Below are 16,981 nucleotides of genomic sequence, written 5' to 3' on the forward strand. Positions count from 1 at the left end.
CTAAGAAAGAAGAGGGGAATAAATTCTGGGAGACAATTAGCAATCTCTGTCACAGGAGGCACCAATGATTTTTAATAAGGCAGTGGTACATTTAGATCTGCGGTTATGGGTATCTCTGCTAGCCCCAAAGTATCATCAGTAGGAAAGGATGTGGGGCAGGGAAGGCAGGACAGCAAGGGAAGGGAAGCAGCCAGAGAATAACTAAAAGCCAAAATGTATTCATTAACTTTAACAACTAAGAGGACGTTGTCGGTAATCTTTGAGAAATCTGTTTTATAAGAGTGATAGGGTGGACACAACGACCCATGATGACAAAATTACCATTATCTTTGTTCCTTTTGTTGATTAAGGAACTAGCAATGTATTTGGGGAGAGACAGAAGGCTGCAGAAATTATAAAGAAATCATTGTGTCGAGTGTTAAAAAAGTGTGGAGTACAGAGGAGGGAGTCATTACGTCTGACTTGAAGGAGAGCAGCAGAGGAGAAACTGGCAAACGAAAAGCTACCCCAACAAACAGACACAGGCAAAGGGCATTGGCCTCAGGAGAAACGCTATTTTGTTGTTGCTTTTTAAGTATTTCCAAGGCCAGATATGGAGTATTCTCCATATTTGCAAATTTTTTCTGTTCCGGCCATTCTTCTCATTCACTCTCTCCATTCATCCAATTAACTTCACACATGCATTTATTCTATCAACTCCATGAGGGCGGAGACTTTGTCTTCTTCATCACCACATCTTCCATGCCTACAACAGTGCCTGTTATTGGTACTTGCCCTAAGTGAACTAATCCAAGGAAGCAAGGCTAATTGGGGCTTTTAGCTCCTGCTTTTCACCATTTCCACCAGGGCATATAGGTCTACGCAGTCCCAGTCTGAACAAACCGGGCGTAACCAGAGTCAGCACCTCTTTCTTCCGGGAACCACCGGCTCCTACGCAGAGCTGCGGAACCGCTACAGCGGCGGCATCCTGAAGCAGCCGGAACATAGTCATGGCGGAACCTGAAGGAAGACGTATCTGGGGGCTGTGGAACCAAACTGCGGCGCCCACGAAGCCACCCGGACTCTGTTTGGAACGGAAGCGTAGTAGCCGCCGCTTCCTGGTTGCGGGTCGGCGCCGAGGGCCGGCCTTAGCCGCAGCGATGTTACCCTACACGGTGAATTTTAAGGTGTCGGCGCGCACCCTCACCGGGGCCCTCAGTGCCCACAACAAGGCGGCGGTGGACTGGTGAGGGCGCGGGGCTCCGAGGCCGCCAGGCTCGGCCAGGAGTTTGTGAGGGGAAGGGGACAAAACAAGAGGTTTCACCACCCCCACCCCCACCCCGCTTAGTTCGGCCTCGCAAAGACTGGGTGCCGCCCTCACACTTGGAGTTTTTCATTTAAATGCTGGATTTTTGTTGTTACGATAAAAGCTGTAAATGCCCCACGTGGGAACTTTCCCTGTGTGGATATATTTGCCCTCGTTCTACCATCTCTGTTTCTCTTTGCTCTTTTCCCCACACCTTCCTCACCCTCCCAGTCCCGTCTCTGAACCTGTCTCCAGTCACCAGCCTTCTCTCCCCAATGTCAATTCCCCTGACCACGTTCTCGTCCCCATTCTGTCTTCTTTCTCTTTCATCCGTGTTTCTTACCTTTATTCATTCAACAGTGTGCCGGACCCTGTGCCAGGCTCCGGTGCTCTCGCCGGCACTTTATTTCACCTTTATCGGTTTACTGTAAAATGACACTGCAAATTAACAACTAGACAGATATAACGCAAACTGCGGTAGCTGTGGCTACTGGGAATGTTGGCAAGAGTACGGAAACCTCCTGTTCAGTGTTTGTCTTTTTTTGATCTGGTGGGAAGGACCGGGGCTAATCACAGATACCGGGGGGCATGATCCCACGCACTTTGTGGATGCTCAGTATTAAAAGTTGAATAAGACAAGGTATAAGCCCTCAAAGACAAATAGACGACAGGAGTTGCTTTATACGTCTTCACGGCTCTACGTGCATGTCTCTCAGAACCTTCTTTTTTTATCTGAAAGAAAAACTAAAGCGTTTTTAAAGCTAAACTAGACATTTTATTTAAATGGTATAATGTCAAATACTAGCCTTTGGGCTTAAATAATTTTATTAATGGTGGTGCATGTTAGTTAGATTTCTCACTTATTTAGGCTGCCTCTTGGCAAGAGAGAAGTTGCTTTGCTTTGCTTTTTACTTAAATTTTAACACTTTTTGTTAGGGGCTGGCAAGGTTTAATTGCTTATGGATGTCATTCGCTGGTGGTAGTGATTGATTCCAATACTGCTCAAACGCTTCAAGTTTTAGAAAAACATAAAGCTGATGTTGTCAAGGTAAGTCAGATCCCGCTTTGACCCGATAACATGTTGTCTGTTCTAAAGTTTTAAATATCGCTAGAATCTCAGTAAGTCATATGTACACATGTTGAATAGGTTTTAAGTATGATAATCTATTTGGGGTAGCCTAGTATTTCCATATATAATGTCACATCAGGATGAGCTAGTATGGCTCAGATGAGCTAGAATGAGCTAAAATGCTAGTTCTTAGGTCATTTCAAAGCTGGTGGAAAACACTAATTCTACCATGTACTGGACCACTCATTCACTCATCAATTTTGAGCACCTAACATGTGCTAAGGATATAGAGATGAAAGCCCTCAAGCAATTCATTGTCTAGCGAGGAAGAATGAAAAGAAAACATACAAATACAGTGTGGTAAGTGAGACCTGCCTAATATGCTGTGGAAAGACAAAGGAGCTACAGGACATCTCGTTTTAGGGATCAGAGGAGGGTCTCAGAAGTCTTTTCATTTTAGGGACTGTAAAATAGTTGGCCAAGTGAAAATTGGGAGAGATGCACTGCAGGAAAAAGGGAGGATATACACAAAGGGAAGTAATATGTGTAAGGATGGCTAAAAGATGGGATACACATGTAGGAGTGATGAAAGAAGGCAGCTGGAGAAATTCACCTGCCCCAAAAGGTTTGTAAGATTGTGAAGGAATCTGGATTTTTAAGTAGGAGATTGATATGATCATATTTGCATTTTAGAAAAACTCATTCTGGCAGCAGTGGAGGATCTGTTGGAAAAAGGGAAGACAAGGCAGTGGGATCATTTAGAATTGCAGTAATTTGGGCAGGAAATTCTTAGGGCCTAAAATAAAGCAGAGGCGTGACGGAGTTCCATTTAGGAGCTAAGAGGTAAACTTGATAGCCTTTATAGTAAACAATCTTAAGGGAGAGTCAGAATAGAATGACTCCAAGGTTTCTGTTTGAGTAGTTGAATGGCAGTGTTGCTTTGATGAGGTGAGTGTGTGAGAAGTCGGTGAGTTTAAGTGTTTAACGTGCAAAGTCTGAGACACCTGGGGCAATTGAATTATACTGATCTGAAATTTTAGGGGAGTTGTTACAATTGGAGATAGAGATTTGGGGTCTTTTTCATTGTTAACAGGTTTACTGAGATATTCATACCATTTAAATTCACCCATTTAAAGCATACAATTCCCTGGCTTTCAGCATACCCACAGAGTTGTGTAGCTGTCACCACAGTCAGTTTCATAACCCCCAAAAGAAACCCTGTACCCATTAGCAGTTGCTACCCATGCCTTTTCCCCATCCCCTTCATCCCTAGGCAGCCACTAATCTACTTTCTGTCCTGTAGATTTGTCTGTTCTAGACATTTCAAATAAATGAGACGATACAATATGTGCCTAGCTTCTCTCACCTAGAATAATGTTTTCAAGGTTCATCCATGCCGTAGCATATGTCAGTACTCTGTTCCTTTTTATTGCTGAATAATATTCCACTGTATGATATACAACATTTATTTATTGATGGACATTTGGGTATTTCCCACTTTTTAGGTATTATGAATAATACTGCTGTGAACATTTGTGCACAGTCTGTTTGTGTGAACCTATGTTTTCATTTCTCTTGGGTATATGCCTAGGATTAGAATTGCTGACTCACGGCAACTCTATGTTTAACTTTTTGAGGAACTGCCAGACCATTTTCCAAAGAGGCTGCGCTATTTTACATTCCTATAGCAGCGTACGAGGGCTCCAATTTCTCCTCATCCTGAACAACACTTGTTATTATATGTCCTTTTGATTATAGCCATCCTAGCAGATATGAAGTTGTTCTCATTGTGGTTTTGGTTTGCATTTCCCTGATGGCTAATGATGTTTAGCATCTTTCCATGTGTTTTTTGGCCATTTGTATATCTTCTTTGAGAAGTGTCTGTTCATTCCTTTGCCCATTTTAAAATTGTATTTTTAAAAATTTTGGAGTTGTAAGAGTTCTCTATGTATTCTAGGTACAAGTCCCTTATCAGATATGTGGTTGGCAAATATTTTCCCTCATTCTGTGAGTTCTCTTTCACTTTTTTGATAGTGCCCTATGAAGCACAAAAGTTTTAAATTTTGATGTAGGGATAATGTTTTCTTTTGTTGCTGTATCCAAGAACCATTGCTCTTCCCAATGTCAATAAGATTTACACCTTTGTTTTCATCTAAGAATGTATGGTTTTAGCTCTTATATTTAAGTTTCAGATCCATTTTGACTTAATTTTTCTATGTAATGTGAAGTAGAGAAAAATACAGGTGATTTTTTTTGCGGTACGCGGGCCTCTCACTGTTGTGGCCTCTCCCGTTGCGGAGCACAGGCTCCGGACGCGGCCATGGCTCACGGGCCCAGCCGCTCCACGGCATGTGGGATCTTCCCGGACCGGGGCACGAGCCCATGTCCCGTGCATCGGCAGGCGGACTCTCAACCACTGCGCCCAGGGAAGCCCCAGGTGATTTTTTTTTTTTTTAATACTAACATGTATCTTGTGATCTTGCTAAACTTGTTAGATCTGGTAATTTGGGTGATTTTTTTTTTTTTTTTTTTTTTTTACATAGACAATCATGTTATCTTCAGATAACGACAGTTTGGGTTTTTCACTGATAATCTGGTGTCTTGTATTTCTTTTCCTTTGTGCTATTGTGTTGACCAGGACCTCTACTACAGTGAATAGAAGTGGAGGGAGGATACTCTTGTCTTATTCCTGAGCCTAGGAGGAAAGCATTCATTCAATTCTGATGTTAGGTATAGGGGGGTTTTTTGTTTTGTTTTTTGGGTTTTTTTTTTTTTTTGAGAAAAAATATATTCTCCCCCCCACACACCATTTCTGTCTTTTTGGCATTTCTGGAGTTTTCATTTCTTAGTGTAGATATGTGTTTCAGTCTGGCGTCATATTCCTTTTGCCTGAAGAATTTCCTTTAAGTCCTTGAGGCACGTATCTGCTATTGGTTGATCCTTTCAGCTTTTATTTGGCTGAGAAACTATTTCACCAGGTTTTTTTTTTCTTTTTCTTTTTTTTCTTGTAGTGCTTTAGAGATATCACTCCACTATCTCCCAGCTTGGGTAATTTTTAATGAGAAATTTTTGTCTTTGTTTCCCTGTATGCGTTGTATCTTTTCTCATCTCATCTCCTTATCTTGATTTTCAGCAGTTTGATTATGCTGTGTTTAGGTGATTTTTTTTAACATTTTTATTGGAGTATAATTGCTTTACAATGGTGTGTTAGTTTCTGCTTTATAACGAAGTGAATCAGTTATACATATACATATATCCCCATATCTCTTCCCTGTTGCATCTCCCTCCCTCCCACCCGCCCTATCCCACCCCTCTAGGTGGTCACAAAGCACCGAGCTGATCCTCCTGTGCTATGTGGCTGCTTCCCACTAGCTATCTATTTTACATTATATATGGACATATATACACTACCACTCTCTCACTTTGTCCCAGCTTACCCTTCCCCCTCCCCGTGTCCTCAAATCCATTCTCTAGTAGGTCTGATTTTTTTTTTAAATATGTACACTGCTTGACATTTACAAAAATGGAATTCAAGTACTACACACTCACACACAGACACACACAACAATAATTCTTATCCGTGGTAGTTTTATTCTGTAAAATTGTTGCAGACACTGAGTTAACATATACTGAAACATTGATGGCTCCTCAGGAAAATACACGGTGTGGTTCCGAGTGAGCCTTTAGTCACAATATTTTCATCAACTGATTGATACATAACCTTGTTTTCTATGTGTTTCTGTTAAAAGACATTATATATTGTTGATTTATTATCATTGAGCTCATGACCGATAGCACTATAATTCATGCCTGGACAAAGGTTATTTCACGTGTCTTTTTTCTGTAAGGCACGTCACAACTTCTTGTGGTTAGGAGCACTAGAGAGCACTTCACTGCTGCGCTTGAGGACCATTTTAAACAGTGAAATCGTCAACATAGAAGCACAAAAATGCAAAAAACGTGGTACTTAATAGACCTCAGAAAAGACATTTGTTTACATTATGAGAACTGGAACAAGAGTGCCTCATTCAACCACAGCTGGGATGTGGTTGCATGTTGAGTGACTCAGATTTTTCACTACCCTGCACATGTCCATGAATGACTGCAAAAGCACTGCGAATACTGATTTCGCAAATAAAATCACAAATACATTTTAGCGAGTAAGCAAATTCACAAATACAGAATCTGCAAATAATGAGGAGGGAGAGTATACATACATTCATACATGTGAATATACGTATATAAACATTCAAACATATATGCATATATATATGGCTACGCACACATTTTATTAAAATATTCTTGCCTGAGGAAAAGATGTGTTGGAGTAGAAACCTAAGGCTTATTTAACACTGGAGTTCAGAAAACTTTTTGTTTCCATCTTTTTCATGAAGGCTGTTGGAATTGGTTAGCATGCTTCCCTAACCTAGCATTTTCTATGAGTGCTTACTTACAAATACACACATCTGTGTGTCTGTGTACACATGTCTACATAGGTATATATTTGAAGAGTCTGTGGTGTTAAGTTAGTTTACTGAACACATACTCGAACGTCAGCTGCAGGCACTGTGTTAAGGCTGGGGGATAGAAATGTGAGCGAGGCCTTGGTGATCCTGCCCTATGGAGTGAGATTGGTGATAGGGTTGGTGATAGGTCAAAAGAAAGTAAACAGAATAATTACAAAGTGTTGTGTGGGAAGTGTTCTGAAGTAAGCAAGTAGGATGCTGAGCTAGAGGGGAGGGGAGGTTGTGTCCAGGGAAGGCCTTGGCTCAGAGTAAGGACTCTGTGTTTTATTCCTTACTCTGCCAGTATTCGATGCTCAGTTAATTTCTTGATTTTGTGCTGGGATTCTTGTGTTTTTTATTTTTTAAAAAAACTATTCTTAATGATATTACTAAAACTATGATGCACAAATTTGTTTTTTAGGGAAAAAACTGTTAACGTTATTTTCCAATTTTATGAGAGGGATAGCCAGAGTTTTTGTTTGCTTTTGTTTTTTCCTTTGCAAGGTTTTTGTAGCTGTAAGTTGTCTCCTTTTAATTAGAAGAATAGAATGCAGGAAAAGATTCTGCTTAGCAATTTAGGATTTTACATGTTATGTCAGAATTAGGTTTTATGGTTATTACTGTGATCAAATGATATACCAATGATCATACCATTTTAAGATATGGTATTCTGGAGTTTTTTACCTGAATTCCCCATATTATTAAGGTTGTGCATCATTTTTCATATTTTAAAGGCAGGAACATTGTGATATTTTCAAAAATATTTTAATTGCAACTTTTAAAAAATATAAATAATAAAAATTTCTGACTTTCAAGATGGAAGCTAGTTTCCTTTTTTAAAAATTTTTATTGGAGTATAGTTGATTTACAATGTTGTGTTAGTTTCTGCTATACAGCAAAATGAATCAGTTATACATACACACATATCCACTTTTTTTTTTTAGATTCTTTTCCCATATAGCCCATTACAGAGTATTAAGTAGAGTTCCCTGTGCTGTACAGCAGGTTCTTATTAGTTATCTATTTTATATATAGTAGTGTGTAAATGTCAATCCCAATCTCTCAATTTATCCCTCCCCCTGCCCTTATCCCTTGGTAATCATAAATTTGTTTACTATATTCGCGACTCTACTTCTGTTTTGTAAATAAGTTCATTTGTACCCTTTTTTAAAGATTCTGCATATAAGCAATATCATATGATATTTGTCTTTCTGTACCTGACTTACTTCACTCAGTATGATAATGTCTGGGTCCATTCATGTTGCTGTAAATGGCATTATTTTGTTCTTTTTTATGGATGAGTAATATTCCATTGTAGGTATGTACCACATTTTTATCCATTCCTCCATTGAGGGACATTTAGTTTGCTTTCATGTCCTGCCTATTGTAAATAGTGCTTCAATGAACATTGGGGTGCATGTATCTTTTTGAATTATGGTTTTCTCCGGGTATGTGCCCAGTAGTGGGATTGCTGGGTCATATGGTAGTTCTATTTTTAGTTTTTTAAGAAACCTCCATACTGTTCTCCATAGTGGCTGTACCAATTTATATTCCCACCAACAGTGTAGGAGGGTTCCCTAGTTTCCTATTTTTATAATATAAGTGTAGAATGGAGTTTGGGTTCCAGTTGGCGTTTTATGAAAATTGTGTATAGTTTCATCTAGTGCAAGTATTTACTTGATTTGATTTCTTCTTGATACTAGGTTAAATGGGCCAGGGAGAATTATCACCATAACATTGGCTCGCCATATTCCTTGCGCTTAGCTTCTGCTGATGTCAATGGAAAGATCATCGTTTGGGATGTAGCAGCAGGAGTAGCTCAGTGTGAGATCCAAGAGCATGCCAAGCCTATTCAGGGTGAGGAAAGTCTGTACTCCACCAAGCGTCTGTATTAATACACTTACTCTTAAGTGGTTGGTTTTTCCTTTTCGTTTAATTTCATCACTTCTCAGTTAACTCTTGATTGTGTTTAGCCTGTTCTGCTGATCCGAATCTAGCTTTCTTTTCCTTATCAATACGCTTCTGGGCTTATTTCCTCAAATCTCAGTTGATTTGTGCTTTGGTAAAATGCATTAATTTCAGTCTTGCCCTCAGTTGAGCATGATGAGAAAAATTAAGCTGCTGTAAACAGTCTTGTAAATGTAAGCTAGAATATAAGTAAGCTGGCCCGAACCACTCTTTTGAATTAGCCCTCAGTGCTTACTTTCTCTTAATAGAGATACAATTTTTTCCTCATTTTCATATAGATCATTTGTTTGCTTGCTTATGTTACTGACCTATAATCAATACAGTATTCCTGGGCTCTTCAGGCTTTGACTGAGTGGCTCTCTTGACTGAGTGAATCTTTTAAATGACTATTTAAAAAATACTTATCAAGTACTTACTGTACTATTGAACTAGATCCTTATCCTCTTTATTGTTATGGAAAAACATGAAATTCTGTAAAGTCCCATTAAGTAATTCCACAAAAACATTAGGAGAGTCTGACATTGATCATGGCTAGGACAGTCTTTGACATAAAGTTTTAAATAATGAATAGTGTAAATTGCTTTGTATTTTCTTTGAAGTAATATTTCAGATTACTTGGAAATTTTGACCTCTAGATTCTAATGTCCAGACAGCTCATTTTTATATAAAATTAGCTTTTCCTATCAATCCTGACACATATATGCAACATTGAAGGGTGGTAGTTAAGATTTTAAGGACTATGTAAACACACACACACATACACACACACACAACTAGATATCATGGACACATTAGACAAGTAATTTGAAGTGGGTGATTTCTGAATTTTGCCTTTATTTTTCTGGTCTTTACAGATGTTCAGTGGTTATGGAATCAAGATGCTTCCCGAGATTTATTGCTTGCTATCCATCCGCCAAATTATATTGTGCTCTGGAATGCAGATACTGGCACCAAACTCTGGAAGAAGAGCTATGCAGATAACATTCTTTCTTTTTCTTTTGATCCTTTTGATCCCTCACATTTAACTTGTGAGTACTAGTTTCTTGTGGAAAATGAGTTGAGGTGTTTGTAACGTATATGGTTAATGCTACATACACACACACACACACCCTTCATACACCTATAATGTTAAAATGAGAAACACATCTAGTTCATATATTTTCAGCTCTTATTAAAGATACTATGATGGTTAGAAATTTAAATCAGCAAGCCAGACCTTCACTGTGTGGAATTTGTGAATAAAATTAGATTAGTCAGAGAAAGAGAGAGTAGCTGTGTTACTCTAATTCAGACTTAATTAAATTTTTTTCTAGGAACGTCGAAAGAACCTGAGTCAAGGGTTTCATTTAGTCTGTGGCCAAATTCATTTCTTCCTTTTTAAAAAACTGTTTTAATTCATGCCGTGTATTTTGAGTGCCATAAACAGACGCATGTCAGGAAAAGACCAAGCCCAAGGGATTTTTTTCTCGTGGAGGCAGTTTTTCCCAATGTGCTTTTGATATTTTACTGAGCTACTGATCTAAAAATCAGATTCTAGACAGATTTTTTTTGTGACTAAATTATGTAGAAAATATTTTTTATTCAGTTATCCAACAGATATTTCTTGAGCTATTATTATACGCCAGGAGGTAAAGGGAGTGGGGGAATGGGAGTGGGCAAGTTGTTGTATTAGATAAAGTGGTCAAAGTAGGTTTTATTTTGATATTTGATCAACGACTTGAAAGAGGTAAGGGGATTAACTATGGTAAAGAATGTTTTCCCTGGATTTGAATGACTCAAAATTCTAACATGTATCCACCAACATTTATTGAGGGGTGTGTGTATGTGTGAGTTGATGGAGGGAGAGTAGGTGTATGTGTGAGTTGATGGAGGGAGAGTAGGACAGACAAGTAGAAATTAAAATGGGAAACACAGCTGTATAAATAATTGCAATACAATGTGTTTAGGCTTCGTATATATAAATGTGTGTATATGAACGTATGTGTACACTCACTCACTCATTCACTCACTAGTTTGCTGTGAAATGCAGTGCTGTGGGAGCACAGAGGAGGGCTGGCCTAGCTGGCAGCGCCAGGGAGTGAGGGCATCACAAAAGAAGGGGAATGACTGGGACCTTGAAGGGTGACTTCTGTAATCTGAAAGGAGACAAGGCTTCCGGCTAATATACTGCATCTCTGTAATTTGGTTGATGAAAGTACTATATATTTCAAAGCATCAGTTGACCTAACATCTTTAATTTGCTCATTGAATGTGCTGGGGTTGTCATGATTCTTGAATGCTGCTTTGTTCCCTGTGTTTAAAGCAGCCTGCTGATTGCCAGGATAGATAAGACTTTTATAATCAGATATGTATTAGTATTAGCCCATTTTGAGGGGGATTGTTTTTTCATTCATAAAAAGGCATAATTTGTATTGTTAAATGTGGTGCTGCTTCCTTGAATATTTCCATTTTCTGTACACTTAGTAAACTACTGTTGGCACTTTAATTTTACTCTAGATGTAAAGAGAAAAAGAACACTCTTTACACATCCCGAGGTTCAATTTGATACGCAAGAAGAAAAAGGAAAATATATTTAGACTGAGTAGCTCATGATAATGATGAAAAATTAGTATCATCAAGTCAAATATTTGAACTTACCAAGTGTGGTATGCAGAGCTTCTTACATATGGGATTTTTTATTTCTTCTGTGAATTTTATATTCTGAAAGTCTTTGGATTTTGAAGTTATGGAATATAATGAGGAAAGGTTTTTAATGAAAGTCCATGCACTGAATATATTTGGAAGAACAAACATTTGTTCTTTCTGCCAGTAACCTTCTGGTATCTTTTTAATATAAAACATTAATTTGGAATGCTGAGCTTGGAGGCCCCTGATGAATTGTAATGGACCACCAGTTTCACTTTAACTTGGAGAACATTCCCATTATGTTATGACTGCATAACACTGCCAGTTCTATATTATTAAAATTATCATTACCTTGCTCTCAAAATTGTATTGGAATAAAACTCTATGCTATACTTGATTAACCTTTAATTAGAGTTTTGCTTCTCTCAATACAGTACTCACCAGTGAGGGCATTGTATTCATCTCAGACTTCTCTCCATCCAAGCCACCCTCAGGCCCTGGGAAAAAAGTGTACATATCCAGCCCACACTCCAGCCCAGCTCACAACAAGCTGGCTGCAGCCACAGGGGCCAAGAAGGCTCTTAATAAAGTGAAAATCTTAATCACGCAAGAGAAACCTAGGTAAGTTACAAGTGTAAAACTAACAGCAACATTCATTTATTTATTCAACATTTATCTAGTTATAATTTATTCATGAAAACCTCATTTTTGGAGATGTACTAAGATTAATTTTCTTCTTCATGTTACCCTTTCTTGTTTGTAGTTTTGAATTTATAAGAGGAAAAATGTTTTTGTTTCTTCCCCTAAGAAGAGATTTAGCATTAACGTGGCTCCTTTGTTTCCAGTAATGTAGTAAACGTCCCCCATTGATTTTGACACATGAAAAGTTTTGACTTCTGAAAATAAGAGATAAAGATTCTAAAATTATGGCCATTGAACACATTAAAAATTGGGGGACAAAAGCTGGATTTTCATTTTAAATACATTTTCCTGACTTAAATGCTGTGTAATCTCATTAGCCAATAAAATATAGGTGTTTTTCTCATGCATGTAAAGATGTTTCCCGTACTGGTTAAGGGCCAAGATTCTAAGGGAAGCTGTAGCTCTGTGACTCAAAGTATAATTTAATCGTGCTCAAATTTCACTCTCCCAATCTCTAAGATAGTGTTTGAAAGGATTTCTTAGGGTTGTAAGGATTAATAGGTGCAATAGCTTAAGTACTGAACATAGTGTCTGATACTCAATAAGCATTCTTTTGGTAAAGGCTAGCTATTATTATTTATTTCAGAAATTTCAACTGAGTACAATTTTATTTTAAAGAACTAATTTTATGCATTAAAAATAGATTTCTGTCTTTTTCCTAGTGATATGGTAGTTCTTATATTTTTATTGCTTTGGTAGTTTTTTCGGCATTCTTTTTTTTTTTTTTCCTCGCGGTACACGGGCCTCTCACTGTTGTGGCCTCTTCCGTTGCGGAGCACAGGCTCCGGACGCACAGGCTCAGCAGCCATGGCTCACGGGCCCAGCTGCTCCGCGGCATGTGGGATCTTCCCGGACCAGGGCACGAACCCCTGTCCCCTGCATCGGCAGGCGGACTCTCAACCACTGCGCCACCAGGGAAGCCCTGGCATTCATTTTTTAAAAGCTTTTATTTTTAATATGCTAAGATTATTCTATCTAGTCTTTGTGGGTAATTACCTAAAGAATGTAAAATACAAATTGCTCTACAAATACATTCTGAATTTATATGTAAATATAATTTTTATATAGTAAACCATAGGCTGATTAAATTCACTAATTTATCCCTCACCCTGTGCTGAAATAATTTAAGATTACTCCTTAAATATCTTGAGAACTTTTTATTTACTTTGCATTGATTCTGTATCATAATTATTTTTTGCCTGCATAGTTTTATAAGTTATGATTTATATACATTATATTTTCTGTCATGTGAATCATATGTTCATCTTGAGTACTGGGGAAATGCATTATTTATCCCTTCAAATAGAACTACTCTGGGTACTTTCACGTACATTATTACATATAATCTTGCTACAATCCTGGGCAGTAGTACTGTGCCCACATTATAAATGAGGAAGCTGAGTCTCACATTGTTTTAAATATGCTACTTAAGCTCACCCAGCTAGGAAGTGCAGAGCCAGGATTTTAATGCAGTCCACATCCCTGTCTCTAGTCCTCTAATCTATTTTAAGTTTCAAAACCTTTTAATAAAATTGTTGTGTAAGAAAAAAGGTACATAATTGTATGCCCATTCCTACTGAAATATATTAAATATAAATTTATTATAAAATAAAGTTGTGATTAAATATATACCACAATCACAACTTACTAAAATGAGTTTTGAGTCTCTCTAACAGTCTTTATAATCCTCATATCATTTCATCTCTTATTTACACAGAAGAAAATGCTGTGGTAAGTGAATAAAGTACGAAGCTTTGTTTCAAGAAAGCTTTAAGACAGCTGAAAAGTGAATGAAGGCGGAGTAGAGGAAGTGCCTTCCTTGCCCAAGCCATGCAGAGAGTGCAGTGACTCCTGATCCAGTTGCCTAGCCCTAACTGCCCTACGTGCTTTATGTTTTAGTCCTGAGGCTTCATTTCAGCAGTCTATCTAGTACTTCTAATTACAAAATAACAATAAAACTACTGTCTTAAGAATGCCGTATAGTATTGTCACTGACCATCTCATACCACAGACTTACTACTTTACTTTACATTTTCACATATTCAGAAACATGTCTCTATCCGACCTATACAGTATCATTGTCGTAATTTGGATTTTGGCACAAAGAAGAGATCTAATTTTTAGATGCTAGCCTGTGTTGGTCATTTCAGGAAACAGTTGTACATTCTCATTGACAGTTATTATATGGAAAGTACAAAATTCAATTCTTTTTTAGCTTTTTCTGATATGAATAAAGTCTGACTCATTTTTTTTAATTGAATTATGGTTAATTTACAATGCTGTGTTAGTTTCTGGTGTACAGCAAAGTGATTCAGTTATACGTATTATATTACATGTTCTTTTTCAGATTCTTTTCCATTATAGTTTATTACAGGATATTGAATCTAGTTCCCTGTGCTACACAGTAGGACCTTGTTGTTTATCTGTTTTATATATAGTAGTTTGTGTCTGCTAATCCCAAACGCTTAATTTACCCCTCCCCTACCTCCTTCCCCCTTTGGTAACCATAATTTTGTTTTCTGCTTCTCTCAGTCTGTTTCTGTTTCATGAATAAATTCATTTGCGAGTCTGACTCATTTCTTGGTGCCTGAAGTAAATGTTTACTTTTTTCAGTGCTGAATTCATGACTCTCAATGATTGCCTTCAGTTGGCATACCTGCCTTCCAAAAGGAATCACATGTTGCTGCTCTATCCTCGAGAGATTTTAATCCTTGACCTTGAGGTGAATCAGACAGTGGGTGTGATTGCAATAGAACGAACAGGAGTTCCATTTCTGCAGGTATCTACAACTTATAAATTATATTACCACAAGTTGATTATGAATTATATAGAGAAAAACCATAATTTTGCAAAAGTCCTTAGTCTCACTTTCTCTTTTTCTATTTATTTAAAGATTAACAATGTTATTTTATATTCCTTATTTTTCTGCACTTTAGATTGGTTTGATTTAACCCTAGAAATTCTTCTGACTGATCTGAAGATATGTACTGAACTATTTAAGTTACATGGATAAAGACAGATTGTTTTAGGATTATTGATGGATATTTTAAATGTTCATTTAGTTTTAAAACTAGGGGATTATATGTGTATTTTTGTGTTTGGGGGTTTTTTCTGCCCATATTCTCTAAATATGAGTTTGTGAATCTCACCGTATATACTTTTACAATCTATTGTTTTTAAAAACAAATACATCATCTATTTAAAGGTAATACCCTGCTTTCAGCGTGATGGTTTATTTTGCCTACATGAAAATGGTTGTATAACCTTACGTGTTCGAAGATCTTACAATAGTATTTTCACCACTTCAAATGAAGAACCAGGTGAGTTTATATCTCACAATAATGTTAATTATATTTTTCTTCAGAATGATTTTATAAAGCTTCATGTGGCAAATACTTACCAAAGCATGGAGTTAATAATAATCCTTGCCTTAAGAAAGTAGAATATGGTTATAACATGAGGCATAAAAAAACCCAGGCCCAAGATAATCTCTGAGTATTATAACAGTGCACCTCTTGTATGCTGCAAAGATAGTAATATTTTGTAATCCCTTCTTGATTATATCCATGAGCTAAGTGGATGTTATCTTTTATGATTATTTCTTTAGCACAAGTCCAACCTTGTATATACCTTTATTATTACACCCCTTTGACTTCTCTGCTTTAGGATTTCCATGGTAAAGTAACAGGTTAATAAGTCTCCAGGGCATTCAGTTGTCAGTTTCAATCTTATCCTGGAGAACAAAACTAATGTTTTTATGGAATGATGTACTATGTAAAGGTGAAAGTGACTTTCACATCTTTTATAAAGTATAATTATTTTCAGGCTTATTGTAGACCACAGTAAATTATGTTGGGCTACAAGTGCACTGTTAATTATTTAATCATATATTACTGTTGATCCTTTTTCAAAGAATTTCCTTTATTTTAAAAATATTAAATAGACTATTTTGATAATAATTGTTATTTTGGAAATTAAACTTGGTGTAGACGGTCATTAAGTAAATTTTCTTTATATCCTGAAGAAATTAGTAATTGTAAACAGGGAAGCCATTTTTGACAAACTTTGCATTAGTGAAGGGATGATATTCTTTTTGGTTGAGGTATTATTTAAATTAAAACAAGTAGCAGTGACATTGATACGTTTGCTCTCTAATATTTAAAAGAAAACTATACTCTGTTAAGATCCAGATCCTGTCCAAGAGCTTACCTATGATTTACGAAGCCAGTGTGATGCAATCAGGGTGACAAAAACTGTCCGTCCCTTCAGTATGGTGTGTTGTCCTGTCAATGAGAATGCAGCTGCCCTCATAGTGAGTGATGGCAGGGTTATGATATGGGAACTGAAGTCTGCTGTTTGTAATCGAAATTCACGGAACAGGTAAATGAACCAATAGGATCTCTTTTTTGTTTTGCTTTGTTTCCCCCTTTCTTTAGATTACCAGAATCATATAAAAATAGCAGGACCTTTTTTCTGAAAAAAATATTTTTAAATCGATAATTAAGACTTTAGATTATTAGGAGATTATGTAAACCTGCTAGAGATATTTCACCTATGGGTTAGATTAATGAATACTGTAAAAATTGATAGAATACTATGACCTAAAATTAGTATTTTGAGTTACTAACATGTGATGCAGGTTTTAAATATGTAAGAACCAGGTTTTAAATATGTTTTAAATATGTAAGAACCATCTAATTATTATGTCTTTGCAGTAGTTCTGGCGTGTCACCTTTATATTCACCCGTGTCTTTCTGTGGAATTCCTGTAGGAGTGCTACAGAATAAACTCCCAGACCTCTCCTTAGATAACATGATTGGTAAACTG

The 16,981-nt window shown here is 37.2% G+C and overlaps 1 protein-coding gene across 2 annotated transcripts in view; it reads left to right on the forward strand.

The window, feature by feature from the left end:
- Window positions 1–961: 961 nt before the first annotated feature.
- Window positions 962–16,981, forward strand: part of WDR11 (WD repeat domain 11) — a 54,636-nt gene continuing 38,616 nt past the window's right edge. The window contains exons 1-9 of one of the 2 annotated variants that reach the window (XM_027112791.1): window positions 962–1,225; window positions 2,222–2,333; window positions 8,563–8,716; window positions 9,682–9,855; window positions 11,887–12,073; window positions 14,768–14,933; window positions 15,360–15,474; window positions 16,339–16,534; window positions 16,870–16,973. In XM_027112791.1, the coding sequence (XP_026968592.1) occupies window positions 990–1,225; window positions 2,222–2,333; window positions 8,563–8,716; window positions 9,682–9,855; window positions 11,887–12,073; window positions 14,768–14,933; window positions 15,360–15,474; window positions 16,339–16,534; window positions 16,870–16,973 (1,444 nt within the window). In that variant the 5' untranslated portion in view covers window positions 962–989. The remainder of the gene's footprint in view (window positions 1,226–2,221; window positions 2,334–8,562; window positions 8,717–9,681; window positions 9,856–11,886; window positions 12,074–14,767; window positions 14,934–15,359; window positions 15,475–16,338; window positions 16,535–16,869; window positions 16,974–16,981) is intronic. The other variant, XM_027112790.1, reaches the window with a different exon arrangement.

The sequence above is a fragment of the Aethalodelphis obliquidens genome, unplaced genomic scaffold (assembly GCF_003676395.1).
Source record: "Aethalodelphis obliquidens isolate GAN/ISIS:26980383/991018 unplaced genomic scaffold, ASM367639v1 scaffold11, whole genome shotgun sequence".
NCBI lineage: Eukaryota > Metazoa > Chordata > Mammalia > Artiodactyla > Delphinidae > Aethalodelphis > Aethalodelphis obliquidens.